At 48.2% G+C, this 17,164-nt stretch overlaps 1 protein-coding gene across 1 annotated transcript in view; it reads right to left on the reverse strand.

Moving 5' to 3' along the window:
• CRY1 (cryptochrome circadian regulator 1) overlaps nt 1-17,164 on the reverse strand; it is a 232,938-nt gene that overhangs the window by 159,321 nt on the left and 56,453 nt on the right. The window contains exons 2-3 of the mRNA XM_069628274.1: nt 6,313-6,421; nt 5,574-5,716 (exon numbers count right to left, since the gene is read on the reverse strand). Coding sequence (XP_069484375.1) covers nt 5,574-5,716; nt 6,313-6,421 — 252 coding nt within the window. The remainder of the gene's footprint in view (nt 1-5,573; nt 5,717-6,312; nt 6,422-17,164) is intronic.

Raw genomic sequence — 17,164 nt, forward strand, 5'->3', positions numbered from 1 at the left:
GAATCCAGCACACTGAGTAAAATCCATACTGGAAATGATCCGTTGCTACCTGCTACCATGTTGGTGATCGGGTGTGGTTGTCCAGCAGTGACCTACCTGTGCGTAATCTGCCGAACAAGTTGGCACCACATTTTTTGGGTCCTTTTGCATCCTGACCTGCATCTTACCTGTGGCCTTTCATCTGCAGCTTCTGGATGCATGGCGCGTCCAACCGGTATTCCATGTCTCCTTTTTGAAGCATTTTTTCCATGGTCCTTTCCGTCCTCCTCCTTTGGATGTCGAAGGCCTACCAGAGTACGAGTTCGAGAACGTTTGTGACCGCAAATACCGGCGGGGCAATTGTACTTCCTCATTGACTGGAAGGGCTATGCTGCCTGTGACCACACTTAGGAGCCCGCGCCAGGCGATAATGCCCCCCGCTTGGTGCAACGCTTCTTTCATAATTTTCCTTGGAAGCCTGGTGTCCCAGGAGGGGGTTGTGGTGTCATGCATGCATGTCAGCGCCGTGGCCCGCACTTACCTGTTTGGCATATCTTTCTGCGTTGGTGCATGCAACAGAGGTCTCCAGCCAGGATCTCTCATCCCGAGGGGTGGCGCGGGGTCAGTCACGGTTCCACAGGCACCTCCGGCGGATCTGCGGATCTGGGGTCTCTGCTATAGTAGCTTCAATGAGCATGCATAGGGATTCAGTGTCTGCCCTGCACGCTTGCGCACAGCCAGGGGAGCCATTGGTTGCCATGTGAGTGGCATCTGATTCCGTAGCTGCGCTTCCTGCTTCTTCTGCTATATATTCTCCTTCTTGCTGGCGTGTCTTAATTGCGCTCCATTTCGTGAACCTACCTTGTGCCAACTTCCTTTTGCTCTCTGGTCTTGTCCTCCCTTGACCTGATTTTGGCCTTGCCGTGCTCCTCCTTGCTGCTCTACCCTACATTCTTCCCTGCCTTCTTGCTCTCGGTAACCTGGGGCATACCCTCCTTGGTTCCTGCCTTGAGTGGAATTCCATCCTTCAGTCAGGATACCATCAGGCTCCCCTGGACAGTGCTTTCGCTGTCCCTGCCCCACGTAACTCCAGGGGAGATCATTGTGGCATAGGGAGACGCTGTCAGGATCTTTTTCCTGTCTGACCCTCAGAGAGAGGGGCCTGGGGCTGATCCCTGTATTGCACTACCATCGGGACTGGAGCACTGGATAACCAACAGACACAGAGTAGAGGCCCTTCCCACCAGGAGACACAGCAAAGAAGAGATCAGGCATTTGACAGGCACGTCCTTATTCCTCCGATTGGTTTGTACTCTCACATGTGGAGAGATTTGCACAACATTTTTTGCATAGGAAGCTGGACAGTGGGTCTAGAAGGAAAATGTGGCGGAATGCTCAGAACCTGTTATTTAGGGAAAAATCATACAGTCCCTAAGCTAGCCATTTTCTTCTCCCGATAAGTAAAAGAAGTTGCCAAAGTGGTCAAAAGGGCATGGGCTACGTGCCAAGACTGGTTGTTAAATATAGTGAGTCCAGTCCTAAGAATCATGGACATGACAGAAAAGGCCTGGGTTACAAGAGAACAATTGGATCCAGATGTTGTCTCTGATTGGGCACAACGGTGGTTTGTCTTATAGGTGACAGTAAAGCCTCAATTAAACAACAATGGAGAAAAGGAGTACTAAAGAAAAATTAACCTCAAGTTGGTGGACCTGCCAGACATTCCAGCACAAGGCAAGGCATTGGAGTTCTCTTTGGAGCTGCATCTGTGAAGGTTATTGCTAAATGTGTCCCCAGCTGTACTACTCTTGATAGAGCACAGTCCTCCTTGAAGAAGATCTTTCAGCTTTGGGTTTCTGCTTGGGCCGGTCGGGCTACGGGTTGCCAATATGGCCAGGCCCAGGCCAGCCACAGCTGCAGTTACAGACCCTCACTGCAGCATGCGCCAGGGTAGCAAGGATATCATCAACCGTTTAGAAGTAGAGCCATATTCTTCTCCCAAAGAGGACAATGCAATAGAGCTATAGCCAGGGAACAATCGACCCATTTCCAGCAGTAAGTATTCCAACGTTTAAAGCATTCCCTATCTGGTGGGCGGTAAAATTCAGTTTTTCTTCAAAGAGTGGTTGGGGGTATCGCATTGAAAGAGCCCTAGGTGCTGGCAGCAGTAAGGGGGTAATGCATTCTTAAGAATCCCCCAGTAACCTCACTGACCCACACAACTTCAATGGAGTCGGGGTCAGGAAAAAGCAGTCGGCAGAGAAATCTGTCAATTATTGGCAAAAAGGGCAATAGGACCTTGCCCCCCCCACACACTCAAGTCTGACCATTTTCATCAGCAACATTTTCTTGGTAAGGAAGGACTGATCCTTTCAGTCAGTGTTCAATGTTCGGTCCCTCAACCAGTATCTAATACATCACCACTTCAAGATGGAGATGATTGCTTTGTTGAGAGACATATTGAGGCCTGGCAATTGGTTGGCACTGGATTTAAGGATGCATGCCTTACCATTCCAATCGCTCCGGAGCACAGGGCGTTTAGTGTTTTCAATGGAAACACCATCTTTTTCAATGTTTTCTCTCTGGCCTGTTGTCTGTCCCTTTGTGCTTTACAAAATGATTACATCCAGTAGTTGGCTTCTTATGCTTCAAATGGATATAGCTGTTGATGTACTTAGACGACATTCTGTGGAGGTACTTAAGCTACATTTAGACCACATCATCCATTTGCTGAGGCCATTGTGATTTGTCATTAATTGGGACAAATCCGGAACATGGGCAGTTCAGAACTTGCAATTTCTTTATTTCACGATTGACTCTGTTTTCTCTGCCCTTCGGCTACCAAAGTAGAGGATTCGAGACATAAGAAGGAATTGAGGTGAGCATTGCGGGTCCAATTTCTGTCTCTACGGCAGCAATCCAGGATTGCAGGGCCGCTGATAGCATCGATTCAGGCAATATTCCCAGCATGCTTCGCTACAGAGCACTTCAGAGGCCGAGTCATCCGGGGCTGTGGGGAAACACAGATTATTCTCGTGGGTTTGGCTTTCTTCTGAATCACACGACGGGCTGCGCTGGTGGCTGCACCAGGTAGATGCATAGAACGCCAAAGCCAATTTCGGCACTTTGCTGAGTCTACTATTAGAATCAGCCAGCCTCAGAGGGTGGGGGCTCGCTGCAGTGGGGTTTCCACTGGAGGAGAGTGGTTGCACATTGAGTCCAGCAAGAATATCAATTGATTAGATATGCTTGCAAGTTCCTTTGCAGTACAAAGCTTTGCAAGAGACAGGTGGCGCTGCATGGTTGTATGTAAAATAATCGCTGGAAATAACATTGATGGTTCTTTTTTTAAAGGCACTAAACACCCTTCCCAACATATTTTAGGACTGGTGCAATTATATCAGCAAACTCCATTCCTAGAATATTTGGGGAAAATGGTGTATAGTTTTAAAAAAATATATATCGAGTCACCCTCAATGTTATTTCCAGCCATTATATCACTGGATACAGCGCTGCAGCGTTGCAAGCCAGATGGACAACCAGTCTACGGCTCAATATATATAAACAAGCAGGGTAGAAAAAAGTCCAAACAGTTATCAGATCTAGCCATGACCTTTTGGGACATCTGTCTCTCCTAGCAATTGAAGGTTCAACCGATATTAATCCTGGAGGTATCCAATGTGGATGCAGATTGGTGTTCCCGGCACTGGCGAGACCCAGCAGATCGGCAGCTGCAGCTGGCAGTTTTTGGAAGGCTGCTGGTATTTAGGGGTCCCTTTTAGATAGATCTATTCACATCCCATCTCAACACGAAGATCCCTGTGTTTTTGAGCTGCAAACCAGAGCTGGAGGCTCAGGGTACGGATATGTTCCTTACGAAGTGGGGTAAAGGGGTCATGTATGCATTCCCGCCATTTGGCCTGATCCCCAAAGTACTCCTATCCATTACATCAGAGCACACTGAAATTGTGTTGATCAGACCACTGCGGATCACGCAGGGGTGGTATCTGAAGATCCTTTGGTTTCAGCAGGATGTCCGCTGCTCCTGCCAAAGTATCCCCATATCATTTGGAAACACCATGGAGAGATTCATTCAATGGACCACAGGACATTTCTGAACCAGCTAAAGATCTGGTCAGTCGATCCTGGGCACCCTATGATCTTATAAATCTGCGTGGGCAGCTTTGTAGCATTGGTGTTAGAGAGATTTTGATCCCCATCGAGCCCCTGTAGTCGTGGCAATGAATTGTTTGGCAGAGCTGGTTGAGTCCTCTTCTTAATGGATGGCCAACCTGAACCATTCTGTGCTATCCACCTACTATGTCTTGGTGGGCAGATTTCCGGTTGGTGAACATCCCTTGGTTTGTCGATTACTTCAGGGAATTTGTATTTTAGTACTACCAGCCCTGAGATATTCCCATCTCTGGGATGCAAGTTTGGTTTCGAATTTTCTCGAATGTTGGTCTTCCAGCACCCAATTATCCATCAAACAACTTTCCACGAAAATGTTCACACGTATGTGACTCGTAGCATTCAGTTGGCTGGCAGACGTACACGCCATGGACATAAAAGGTTGAGTATTTTCTGCATCTGGGGTTTCTTTCTACGTACTTCGTTACACTAAAACTGCATCTAAGCTCATTGATTTTCTGGCTTTTCCAAAAAATCCACAATTGTGTGTTGTGCTATGTCTTAAGTGTTAAAAGCAGGCCACAGTTGCTTTGTACGTTTACTGGAGCATTATTTATTTCCTTTCGGAAGCCATTTTTCTCTGCTTTTCTTCCCCACTCTATCTAGATGTATGAAGATGGTGATGAGGGAGGCAGGGGTTGACACAGACATGTTTGGAGCTCATTCGGTTAGGGTTGCAATGGCTTCAAGGGCATTTTGGGCTGGGGCCAGGTTGGAGGACATACTCAAGGCAGCTTATTGGGCTAACCCCGCAACATTTTACACATTTTACTGCAACCTGTTGTGCATGCTTCAACAGCTGTGTTGACACAGGTTTGAAATCTGCATAACAGAAGCCTCCGTGCCATGCCTTAGAATACTGATTAGCATTGGAATACAATGGACAGTCAAGATTGTATTAATGGCACAAAGGCAAGTATTATCCCTCGCTCGTACCCACCTAGTAGTCATTTGGTTCTGTGTCTTTCTTCCCAGATGCAGGAACACAGGATGACCAGACATTCTACTAGGACCTGTGCATGGGGTTCTCAGGAACGGTTTGTCCTGCTGGTGGCTCGGTGACAGGCTGTGTGGCAGTTGTCAGTGGAAAAAAAAGCTGTTGTCAAAAGGGCCAGAGCAAATACTGTGACACTAACATCACTGATTGGAGGAGAAGAGGGAGGGGCATGGACTGTTGAATGTTGGGAGCAGTAGTTCTTAAGAATTTAAAAACATTTAGTTTTCTTGCTGCTGCATAAAAGGAAAAGAGAGATGCGTAATACTCCCCTCTGTGCCAATAATAGAATCGCGATTGCGCTTTGAATCCTCGGACTAATCACAATTGCATTGTATGGGTATTGTATCACACTAGTCTTGTACAATTGGAATACAGACCACATGTACTAAATTAAACCGTGACTTACTTGTCGAGTTCATATAAGGTGTGAGAAATTCGTACAATGACTTCTACTCCAGCCTCACTTGCTAGTTTTTTAATTGCTGCATCTCGCTCTTTCCCAAATGGCTCAGAATCATACTCGATGGAAAGTTTTGCTATTTTCCATTCCTGAAAGAAAGATTAGTGAAAATGAATTGTTGCATTATTAGACACAAAACAACTTTTCAACAACATGAACATACTCCGTTGACAATGAACCAGTAAACACAGCTATATGATTGGTGAAACATGTAAAAACAGTTTCGACATTTACTGGTTTAACACCATCAAAAAAAAAGTTGACTATTGCCGGTAATTTTAGGAATGGTGTTCATTTCAGAGATCACATGCATTCAAAAGGGAGAGAGATTACTTATAAAACGTATAATTCAAGCATGTACTGTACCTCAAAGTATTACATTCAGATGCTTTGTGATGGTTACAAAAATAGATATTGTGTGTACATCTTGAAATTACGAACCATATAAACAATAGACTGCCATGCAGTTATATGATAAACCCCTAATTCTGAACCCGAAAGTCCTTCGTCTTCGGTTCTCGCAATAAAATTTAATGGCAATAACATACAAAACTAATACGGAAATAAAGGTGTGCATAGAACTGTTTAGTTCATCTAACAGTTTGTTTGAAGACTGAAAAGAGTTTCTATATTGTTTGCCAACATGTATTCAGAAATGGTCAGCCACACTTGTGTAGAAACCTACTTTAAAGAGACGTGGAAATACATCTGCTGGTTGTCCGCGAATCACAAACAAGCGCGAATTTAGTTTCCTCAGATTGGCATCCAGATCCTCAAGACACTGCAGGAGAAATCTGAGAACACAAAAATGTACAATTTAGCAAGCAGTATCACATGGATAAAAGGCTGTTCTATCATCACAGATATTAAAACACATTTCACAATGCAATAAGAATGCTCGGTTGCAATGAACATGCATCATCATTCTTGTTCGTGGATCACATTGCACAGCCAACATGTGTCATATGGTCTCCCAAATTGATATAAATATTATTACATAGTTGAATGGCAGAAGAACCAATCAGAGCAGAAATGTGAACCCGGGCATCACATCATCAGATTAGAGCAGCTGTCTCTATTTCTATGTAATGCAAGTAAACATCTTAAAAACAGCATGCCCTTGTATACTCAGAACCGGTTCCCAGGAAATCTTAAATATCATGGTTTGCAGAATACAATGCAGCAATTCTATATTGCTACATAGACTTGATAGTCTACAAATTGGTCAATTATTTGTGGTTGGCCTACATTTGAGTTTATTTGTGTTATGGGAGCGCACCCCATGCCTCTGCTACCTATCCCACACCCTCTTCCCACCCACCAACTCCCTACTCCCCTGCCTCATAAGTACATGTGTGTATTTGGTCAAATAAATCAAATTTAGTTGAACAAATGGTAGGATATCTAGTCTGTTAAACAATGTCATACCCTTTACAGCATATGCAAGAAACAATGTTTATGACTAAATTCTGCAATGCAGTATTTGGAGGTAGAGTTGCATAATCATGTGGCTTCTTTTCTCAGCACCATTTCATAAAATGATCAGAGCACTAGGACATATAATAGGGTCATGATAACAATTAAGGTTAGAATTAACTTTATATAGGAACACTACACAACTGTGTCAGGCCATTTGCTTTAAATGCATTTTTAAATCTGCAGCTGAGGCACAAAGCCTGCTGCTACCACAGCCTGCTTCAAAGGCCCATTAACATGCGTGAGATCTCTATACAATCTAGCATTGAAACACTAGCCTCATTACGAGTATGGAGGCAGCCGGGTGCCAGGTCCAGGTTCCTTCAATGAGGAATTACCGGTCCATTCCAACCTTGGAGGACCCAGTAATTCCTCAATGAAAAAAACCCATCCCCATTCCCATTTGAGCCCCCACAGGGCTCAATGGGAATGGGGAGGGAGCTAATAACGAGCCCGTTAATAACGGCCCGTTATTAGCTCCCTGGTCCCCTTGAGGGACCTGCTAAGGACGTCTGGTCTGACCAGACATTCTGAGCGGGTCCCGCAAGGGGACCTCATAATAGGGCATCCCGTAATGAACGGTGCCTCTCCCGGGAGCGCCAGGGTCGTAATGAGGTCCTAAGTCTCAATTACCGATGCTGTAAAGTGTGTAATGCATACGGCACCAGGGACTGGCAATGGGATTAAAGTGGGCATGGCCACCAGGGACCGGCTATGATGTCATCAATGATGCCATTTGTGATGTCATCATTGATGTCCTGGGTGCTAGTCTTAGCAGTGCATGGTGGTGGCACAAATAATGGTTGCAAAGCTTACCATAACTGGCGAATTTCTCTGGTTTTTCAATTTTACCTTGTTGCAACCATAACATCCCCTTAACGTTTTGTTTCAAAGGTTTTTAATAGTGCAATTTAAACGTAAAATCCACATTAAAAAGTTTTTTCATTGAAGTTCTTGTTTGTTTTAGTGCAACTAAACCATGACGTCCCTTCAACAACGTTTTTACATTGACTATATATATATATATATATATATATATATATATATATATATATATATATATATAATACGAATCAGAAGGCAGTCCACTTGAGGTCACATTTAAGTGGTCTTGTGGACTGCCTTGCAATTTTTTATGTCGCACATATTTTCTGGGCAGTTGCAACATTAGTGAGATAGCTCACCAGAGTAATCTCTTGTCTCTGAAAATGGCAGGGCAGGTTAAAATTCACATTTCGTCCTTGTACTTGTCTTATGTCAGACCGTACAAAGTCCCCCCTTTCACGTCAGTTTCTTTGTATGAATGTGTACGAAGTACAAGTTCAGTGTAAAAATAGTATAGAGGAAATGGGCCAAGGCATTTTGAAATGCAGTAGGCATGCTATGTAAAGTAGCAGCAAAACACAATGGAAATTGTGTCACAAATGTATCATTTAAAAGGCCCTTTTGGGAGTGATCATATTTGATTGCTATGTAAAAAGTCTTAACAATACAAACAGGGCCCATATGCTCTATAAAAATCAGGACCTCATTCTCAGTGCCAAAGCAGATTGACTAAAACACAGAAAACGTCTACAGACCAACCTGTGCTCAAAAAGCTATAAACGCATGCAACACCACTCCCAGGCAACTGCATACAATTTGAGTGCCTTCAGGTATTTGGGGATTACTGAAAGCCCCCAAATAAATGAAACTGAAGGCCCTCTGTGAAAATGACCTGCCAGCTTTCATTAAAGAAAAAGTGGCAGGCTATTATGCAAGCTTATGCAAAAAGGACAAGCATACTCATCATTGGCACATAAGGGGTTAAGGCTGACTGTGTGGGTTTCTGAACGTAACAAAGGATGTGCTTTGTGAAAAAGGCTTACCTGTCATTACAAAAGGAAAAGCAGCCTGGCAGAAGAAATGCAAAGGTCCCTTTCACATGAAAAACAGGATTTTTAAACACTTACACCATGCATGTGTATTTGCAGTCAGTAAAAGCACGACAAGAGAAACATTTTCGCCAGTCAACATAACGATGTCAGGGAAAAGAAAGTAATCTGTATTATGCTTCACATGCAAAATACCAGCAAAATTTGAAAAGAAAAGCCCACTTTCTTTCCATGAAATAGTTCCTGCAGGCCCGAGGCAGACCCTTTTGCTTGCTGTGGGACAAACTTCACAAAGGACTCCCACACTGAAAGCCTGTCTGACATCCCAGTTGTTTACAACTGCAATAATGTGTGCCTGTTAACAGTTGTTGAAAACCGACTTTGCCTAGACTTAGTGTCTTTGAAATGGCAGTTCTGAGCAGGCCAAATGCTCTGGCTGGTGCATTACCGGAATGTAGGGGGAAGGTGTGTACGCAGGGGCTATAAATAAGGCTGAACTCTGGAGAAGAAAAAAAAACAGGAACATAGAAGCATATCAGATCAAAAGGTGGTCCGCTTCAGTTAAGAGGACAGGATGCCAGATGTCTGCAGTGGGGGGATCTCTGTGTAGCAAATGCATCCCCCATTTACGATCTGCACCCTACATCTCAAACGACAAAGAGACCAATCAGGTTACTCACCGTAGTGACCACCTTACTCATAGTCCATAGTCCCCTTTCCTCCATACTTATGAGACATCTCTCCGTCCTGTGGGACGGGATCGGAGCACTTCGTAAAAAGCATCAAAAAATGTTGCAAACATTTTGTCCTTCCTCTCTGTCTTGCGCGGGGCCCGGCACGTGGCCGCAACCCCGCCCACCTTGGCTCTGCCCCGCGCATCACCCATCAGTCCTTTTCTATCGCCAGGTCTAAGACCTATTAGCAATAACAGAGGAACCTTATTAGAGGGGACGGCGGGCGGGCGTATGGAGGAAAGGGGACTGTGGACTAGGAGTAAGGTGGTCACTACGGTGAGTAACCTGATTATACTCCTATGTCCCGTCCCTTTTCCTCCATACTTATGGCAGATTCCCAAGCACTCCTTACACGAACTACGGGTGGATGGAAATACCCCTTACTGAAACAGGTTCTTCAGCACAGCCTGACCAAACTGAGCATCAGCTCTTGAGCTCATGTCAAGACAATAATGTTTACAAAAAGCAGATGGGGAGGCCCAAGTAGCTGCCCTAGCAATAGACTTCCAGGGGACATATTTCTGAAAAGCAACGGCGGCTGCCTTGCCCCACACCAGGTGAGCATGAATACCCTTAGGAGGCTTCAGCCCTTGGACGGTGAAAGACTCCGTAATGCAGGTGGCGATCCACTGAAAAATAGTCGCCTTAGATGCCTGCTTACCCTGAGGGTTACCGAAGGTCACAAACAGTTGAGAAGAACTCCTAAAATCTGAGGTTCTGTCCAGATAGAACTTAAGCGCCCTTCTGACATCGAGACAATGCAGAAACCTTTCTGCCTCTGAGGTAGGGTTCGGAAAATAGACCGGCAGGGAGATCGACTGATTCAAATGGAACTCAGATACCACCTTTGGCAGGAAAGCAAATTTGTCCGTAGGACTACCGTATCCTTGTGAAAAACCAAAAAGGGGTGCTCCACCGACAAGGCCTGGAGCTCACTCACCCACGTTGCTGACGTAACGGCGACCAAAAAGGACACTTTCCAAGATAGGTACTTGAGGTCCACCGTGGCCATTGGTTCGAAAGGTTTATGGCACAATGCCGTCAGGACTACATTTAGATCCCACGACGGGTGCAGACTACGAATTGGAGGCGTGTCAAGCTTGCAAAATGCCCCTTAACCACTGGGTTCCACAGAGAGCATTGGTCCGCAGAAAGGTAAGCGGAAACCGCTGAAAGGTAAGTTCTGCATGACAGAATGTGGACACCCGACTCTGCTAAGAAGGATACAAAGGACAGCAATGTGTCAATTGTAGCCCTCCTTGGGTCCAACTTCTTGTTTAAACACCAATGACAGAACATCAGCCATTTGCTTCTGTACTGGGATCTAGTCGAGGGTTTCCTGGCTGCCTGGATAATACGCATGTTATCCGCAGACAAGCTAAGATGTTCTAAAGACTTGAACTCAGGCACCATGCCGCCAAGCTGAGCGATTGTGGGGAGGGATGCCACAACTTCTGTTCCCCCTGATGAAGAAGATCCAGGATACACTTCCAGGTGTTGAAGCTCTGAGAACCAAAACCTGGCCGGCCACCACAGGGCTATGAGTAGAAGGGAACAGTTCACCGAGTTCCTCAACTTGCAAACTGCTTGGTGAACTAGAGGCAGAGGCGGGAAGACGTAAGATCTCATGTTGTGCCATGGAATCCCGAGAGCATCCCCCAGAGAGGAGGCTCCCAGCCCCCCTCTGGAGGCATACTGAGGAAGCTTCTTGTTTACCGCCATAGCGAAGAGGTCCACTTCCGGTGTGCCCCAACGCTGGAAAATCGACGAGAGGACCTCCGCCTTCAACTCCCACTCGTAGTTGACCACTGTCCGTCAGCTGAGGGCATCCGCTGTGACATTCAGCTGGCCCGGGATGTGCACTGCAAGCAGCCAAACACCATGAAGTACAGCCCACTCCCAAATCTGGATGGACAGGTCCACGAGAGGGGGAGACTTGGTTCCCCCTTGTTTGTTGATGTAATACATCGACACCACATTGTCCGTGCGTATGTGGACCACTTTGTTGGCAATGATCGGTCTGAACGCCTTGAGCGCTAGCAAGAAGCCAGAAGCTCCATATGATTTATGTGGAGGAGCTTGTCCTGAGGCGACCAGAGATCCGAGACCTGAAGAAGATCCAACGTCACACCCCACCCCAGAAGAGAGGAGTCCGTCATGATAGTCACCTTAGGGGCTGGGTCCTGGAACCCTGCACCCACCAACAGGTTGCTGAGAGATGACCACCATTCCAGGTCCACTCTCATGGAAGCCGGAATCATTATCAGCTTGGAATCCGGGTCCACAGCCTGACGCCAAGAATTCCGAAGAGCCATCTGAGTCCGCCTCATCTTGAGACGAGCAAGAGGAAGAGCCAACACGCACAAGGCCATGAGGCCCAGATGCCTCTGGAACCACCAGGCCGACATGTTCTCCGACTGCGCAAACATCTGCCACGTGGCCAACAGATCCGCCATTCTGTCCCCCGTCAGGTACACTCTGTAGTCGATCGTGTTCCAGCGAAAACCCAGGAAAATCAAGTCCTGCGAGATCGTCATAGAAGATTTCCGCCAGTTCACCGACAGCCCAAGATGGAACAGGAGCTGAAGGAGAGACTGAAGATTGCACGCAGCTTTCAACGGGCAAGGACTGCGTAAAAGCCAGTCATCCAAATACGGATACGCATGGATATCCTGCAGACGAAGATAGGCTGCAATCACCGACATCATCTTTGTGAAGACATGCGGCGCAGAGCTGAGGCCAAAAGGAAGCACTCAAAACTGGAAGTGCTCCTCTCCCAAAGAGAAACAGAGATATCCCCTTTGTGGATTCCAAATCAGAATATGCATGTACGCATCCTGAAGATCCACCAGGATGAGCCAATCGCCCATCTGCAAGGAAGCCCGTATCTGGCTGGGCGTGATCATCTTGAATTTCTCTTGGGGTAGGAAAAGATTGAACTGGGAAAGGTCTAGGATGGTGCTCAGGTGAGCCTGGTTGGGTTTGGGCACCGTAAACAGCTGGGAGTGGAAGCCCTCCCCTCGTTTCCCGAGGGGAACGGGTTCTACAGCTCTGAGGTCCAGAAGTTTCTGAACCTCGGCTTTCAGGGAGGGCGATCCCGACAGCTGAAAATGAGGATTGAAGGGTGGGGTAGGGGCTAGGGGTAAGTGGAAGCCCGCCCGAGCGACTGACAAGACCCATCTGTCTTCGGTGATGGTCTGCCATGCCTCCCAATGAGGCACAATGTGTCCTTCCACTGGGGTCGCGTGCGAGTGCGGAAAACCCTCATTTTGTAGGTTTTTCAGTGGTGTTGCCACATGAACCTGAGGAGGAGGCTGAGGAGCGGGAGAAAAACCAAGTCTGTTGTTGACTCCGGTGGTTATTCCCTGAAGGGGTATCCACTCTGCGAGATTTCCAGTCTAAGGAGCCCCTAAAACCAGAGGAGGGCCGACTTTGCGACAACGGCCTCTGGGTTTTAAACAGAGTTTTAACAAGGACCGACAAGGACTTAGCTGTCTGAGTGCTATCCTTCGTCTTGATCAGCTCTACATCTGTTGTAGAATGAAAGAGCTCCTTACCATCAAACGGAAGGTCCAACACCTTGTCCTGTACTTCCTTTGAAAATGTGGTGGCATGCTGCCACGCCTGTCGTGAGGTATCAACCCCCAGCATAAGGCCCCGAGGCGAGGTGTCTACATGATGAGCCGCAGCCTCCAGGAGATCCTGGGCCAAGACCCTGGTGTCGCATAATCCCACTTTAAAGTCTTTCAGCTTCTCGACCGGGATGAACTCCTCAAACTCTGACAGACCTTTTCACATCTGCATATTAGCCCCCGCTAACATCAGTTCGGCATTGGCTTGCCGGAGCTGCAAGGCCGAGTTGGTGAAAATCTTCCTCCCAAGGGAATCAAGGAGATTATCCTCCTTTCCCAGAACCAGAGTAGCCGTCGTAGAAGAGGATGCTGCAGGCCTGGACTGTAAAGTGGCCGCAGCCACCACTGTGGAGGAGGGGGCGGGCAAGACGTCAGGGCCACCTCTTCTGAAGAATGCACCCAGTATCGCGCGTCAATTTTTTTATTGACGAAAAGTGTAGAGTGTGGCTTTTCCCAGACCCTGCGGACCTCGGCCAGAACGTCCTTCTGCAAGAACAGGCCGGTACGCTCCAAAGGAGACAGGGTGAACACCCCCGAAAGCACACCCTCCTGCGGAGAAGGTGCCTCTGGCACCGAAACATCCAAAAAGCACATCATGTCCAGTACCCGGTCATGTAAAGCTCTAATAGAGCGGGGCAGGTCCTCATTGTCCTGACCGCCCTGCGCGTCATCCGGCAGGTCAGGATCCTGCTGAGCCGTGTCAGATGCTGCCTTGTCCACGGGGGACAATGGGGGCAAAGGCGGAAGAGTCAGGGAAGGTACCGTAGGCAAGGGAGGTGCCGGAGGAACCACATGAGGAATGGGTGGAGCCGGAGGCGCTGGCGGACATATCTCCCTAAAAAGCCCTTTGAAATATTCCCTCATGGGGTCGGTACGCACGAGTGTCTGAAATTTGCCGAAAAAGGCGTCCTCCGGGGACTGTTTTGGAACCAGAGGGGGCTTCTCATGAGGATAATTCCAGGGACGTAATGGGGAAGGGCGCCACACCGGCCCATCCACCGACATATCCACATAAATCAAAGGTGTCGACCCCGCAGGCAACAAAACATTGTGCGGAAGGGGCATCCGAGCGTTCCAGTCATAAACTGGCAGAACGGGATGCCCACAAGGAACTCTATGTTCACCCACGGAACAAAGCCCTACACCTGAGGCCAATGGCATAGTTGTAGGGGTAGCGCCCAAAATGGCTGATGTGGTCGTGGCAGGAACGGCTGCCATTTTGTCATCACCTGAGGGGAACTCCGGCACGTGAGGAAGTGAGGCAGGGGTCCCCGTCGATGGATCAGGGGTCTTAACTTTAGCCTTAACATAAGGAACCTCCGCTGAGCCGGTACTATGTGGCCTGGAATGTTTCTGCGACATACCAAATGCTAAATTAGCCTTCCCAGGAAGGACCTCGGTACTGCCGGTAAAAGAAGAACTTTCCTTCTTTGCCCCTCAACAGATTGGCATCGCCACAAGAGCGGGAACGGTGAGAAACAACCTTCACCGATAAGGCCTTGCCAGGCCTCTCAGAAATGTTGGTAACTTTAGCCTCTGTACGAGGGACCTCGGACCCAGGTCCGGTAACAGCCTTACTAGCGCAGGCCTCGAACATCCGTTTGGTAACACCATGCCCCGCCGAGGCCCGGTGCGAACCCCGGTCTTATTTTTGAGGGAAGCCAACAGAGGGGCTTCAGAGCAAGCTTTGGTACCACACAACTCAGTAGAACTGGGTCTACAAGCAGCCCCCACAGGAGGGTCCTCGGAGTGTACTCCGGTATCCACAGGCCCCTTATGGAGACCCTCAGAGAAAACTCTGGTATAATTATTAGGCCCAACGGGCACCACAGGTCGAACCCCGGTGACAGAGCGATCAACGCCCCTCACGGCCCAGGAGGAACCTGGAAAGGTGTCTCCCGGCCGGGGTGCTCTGAAAAGTAAAGAACTTACCGGGCGTCTCTTCTTTTCATCGATGAACGCTTGAAAATGCAAAGGAGGAGTTCGTCGGAACACTTCCTCCCACTGCTCCAACCGACGCTGAAGAGCCCGGACCGAAAGGGAATCACAGTAAAAACAGGAGTCCCAACGGTGACCCGGGCCCAAACACTCCAAACAAAGAGGATGGGGATCCGCCCTCGCGAAGCTTCAGTGACACGATGAACAATCTGGAAAGTCTAGTTTGAACGACATAGACAGACTAGTACACGATCGCTAGCGAGAGCCAGAGAGGAAAAAAGGGAAGAAAATCTTCCGCGGATGCAAGTGCGTTCAGTCTCGAACGAGTGGAGAAAAGGACTGATGGGCGATGCATGGGGCGGAGCCAAGGTGGGCGGGGGTTACGGCCGCCTGCCAGGCCCCGTGCAAGAAAGAGAGGAAGGACAAAATGTTTGCAACATTTTTGGATGCTTTTTACAAAGTGCTCCGGTCTCGTCCCACAGGACGGAGAGATGTCCCATAAGTATGGAGGAAAGGGGACGGGACGTAGGAGTATAATAACACTGGCCCAGAGAGGCAAATGGCACTGGAGACAGTGGGCCTCCAATTAGCATATCCCAAAGATGTGCAATTAATTTAAAAGTACTATTATCATTTAGGCCATTTTCTCAGCAACCATAAGAATGTGTTTGCCATTTTGTTGGGGCTAAATTTTTTGTAAAAGTGCTCTGTGTGCAGCGGATTCCCCCTACCTCTCCCAATTCCTGTTCCCGGCCTGTTCCCTCCTCCCTCCCACCCTCCTCACCTAAATGGCCAATCTACGAGCAGTTGTCAAGCGAGGCTCTAGGCCGCGTACTGTGAAGAATCCAGCATTCTTCCTGGTGAAGCTGAGGTGAGTAAAGGCCAGCTAGGGCCCTTGAATGTGTTTACCATCTTGTTGGGGCTAAATTGTTTGTAAAAGCGCTCTGTGCGCAGTGGAATCCCCCTACCTTTCCCTCTTCCTGTTCCCGGCCTGTTCCCTACTCCCTCCCGCCACCCTTCCCTGATTGGCCCATCTGCAAGCCATTGTCGAGCGAGGCTCTAGGCCCTGCACTATGAAGAATCCAGCACTCTGGCTGGTGAAGCTGAGGTGAGTGACTGCCAGCTAGGGCCTTTGAATGTGTTTAACATATTTTTGGGCCTAAATTGTTTGTAAAAGTGCTCTGTGCACAGCAGATTCCCCCTACCTCTCCTGCTTCCTGTTCCCGGCCTGTTCCCTCATCCCTCCCGTCGCCCTCCCCTGATTGGCTCATCTGCAAGCTGTTGTTGAGCGAGGCTCTAGGCCCTGCACCGTGAAGAATCCAGCACTCTTGCTGGTGAAGCTGAGGTGAGTGAGGGCCAGCTAGGGCATTTGAATGTGTTTGCCATCTTCTTGAGCCCTTTGAATGTGTTTGACATCTTGTTGGGGCTAAATTGTTTGTAAAAGTGCTCTGTGCGCAGCGGATTCCCCCTAGCTCTCCCACTTCCTGTTCCTGGCCTGTTCCCTCCTCCCTACCGCCCCCAGACCTCCGATTGGCTACAACGCTGCTCTTAACACACCCTCCCAGTGCAGCCCTCTGCCTGGCAGCCCCTGTGGCTAAGGGCCTTAAGGCAAAGGGTGGCTCCAACAGTGGCGGCTCCATACTGTGTCTGCAGGTGTCAGCGGGGGAGGCCAGGGGCCAGCCACTAACTTATACAAAGCCTTACAAACTACAATCACCCCCCTCCTTCAGTGGCACATAACGAGACAAGCACCCTTTCACCTAGTGTTAGCTCATCACACTGAGCTCAAGAGAAGAACCAGCAGTCCCCCACCTGAATCCTCGGGTGCAATATCATACTGCAAGCATCCCCCGCCCCCTGACAACAGCCAACAACAGGTGGCT

This window comes from Ambystoma mexicanum, chromosome 12 (assembly GCF_040938575.1).
Source record: "Ambystoma mexicanum isolate Mex_15411 chromosome 12, UKY_AmexF1_1, whole genome shotgun sequence".
In the NCBI taxonomy this organism is placed as follows: Eukaryota; Metazoa; Chordata; class Amphibia; order Caudata; family Ambystomatidae; genus Ambystoma; species Ambystoma mexicanum.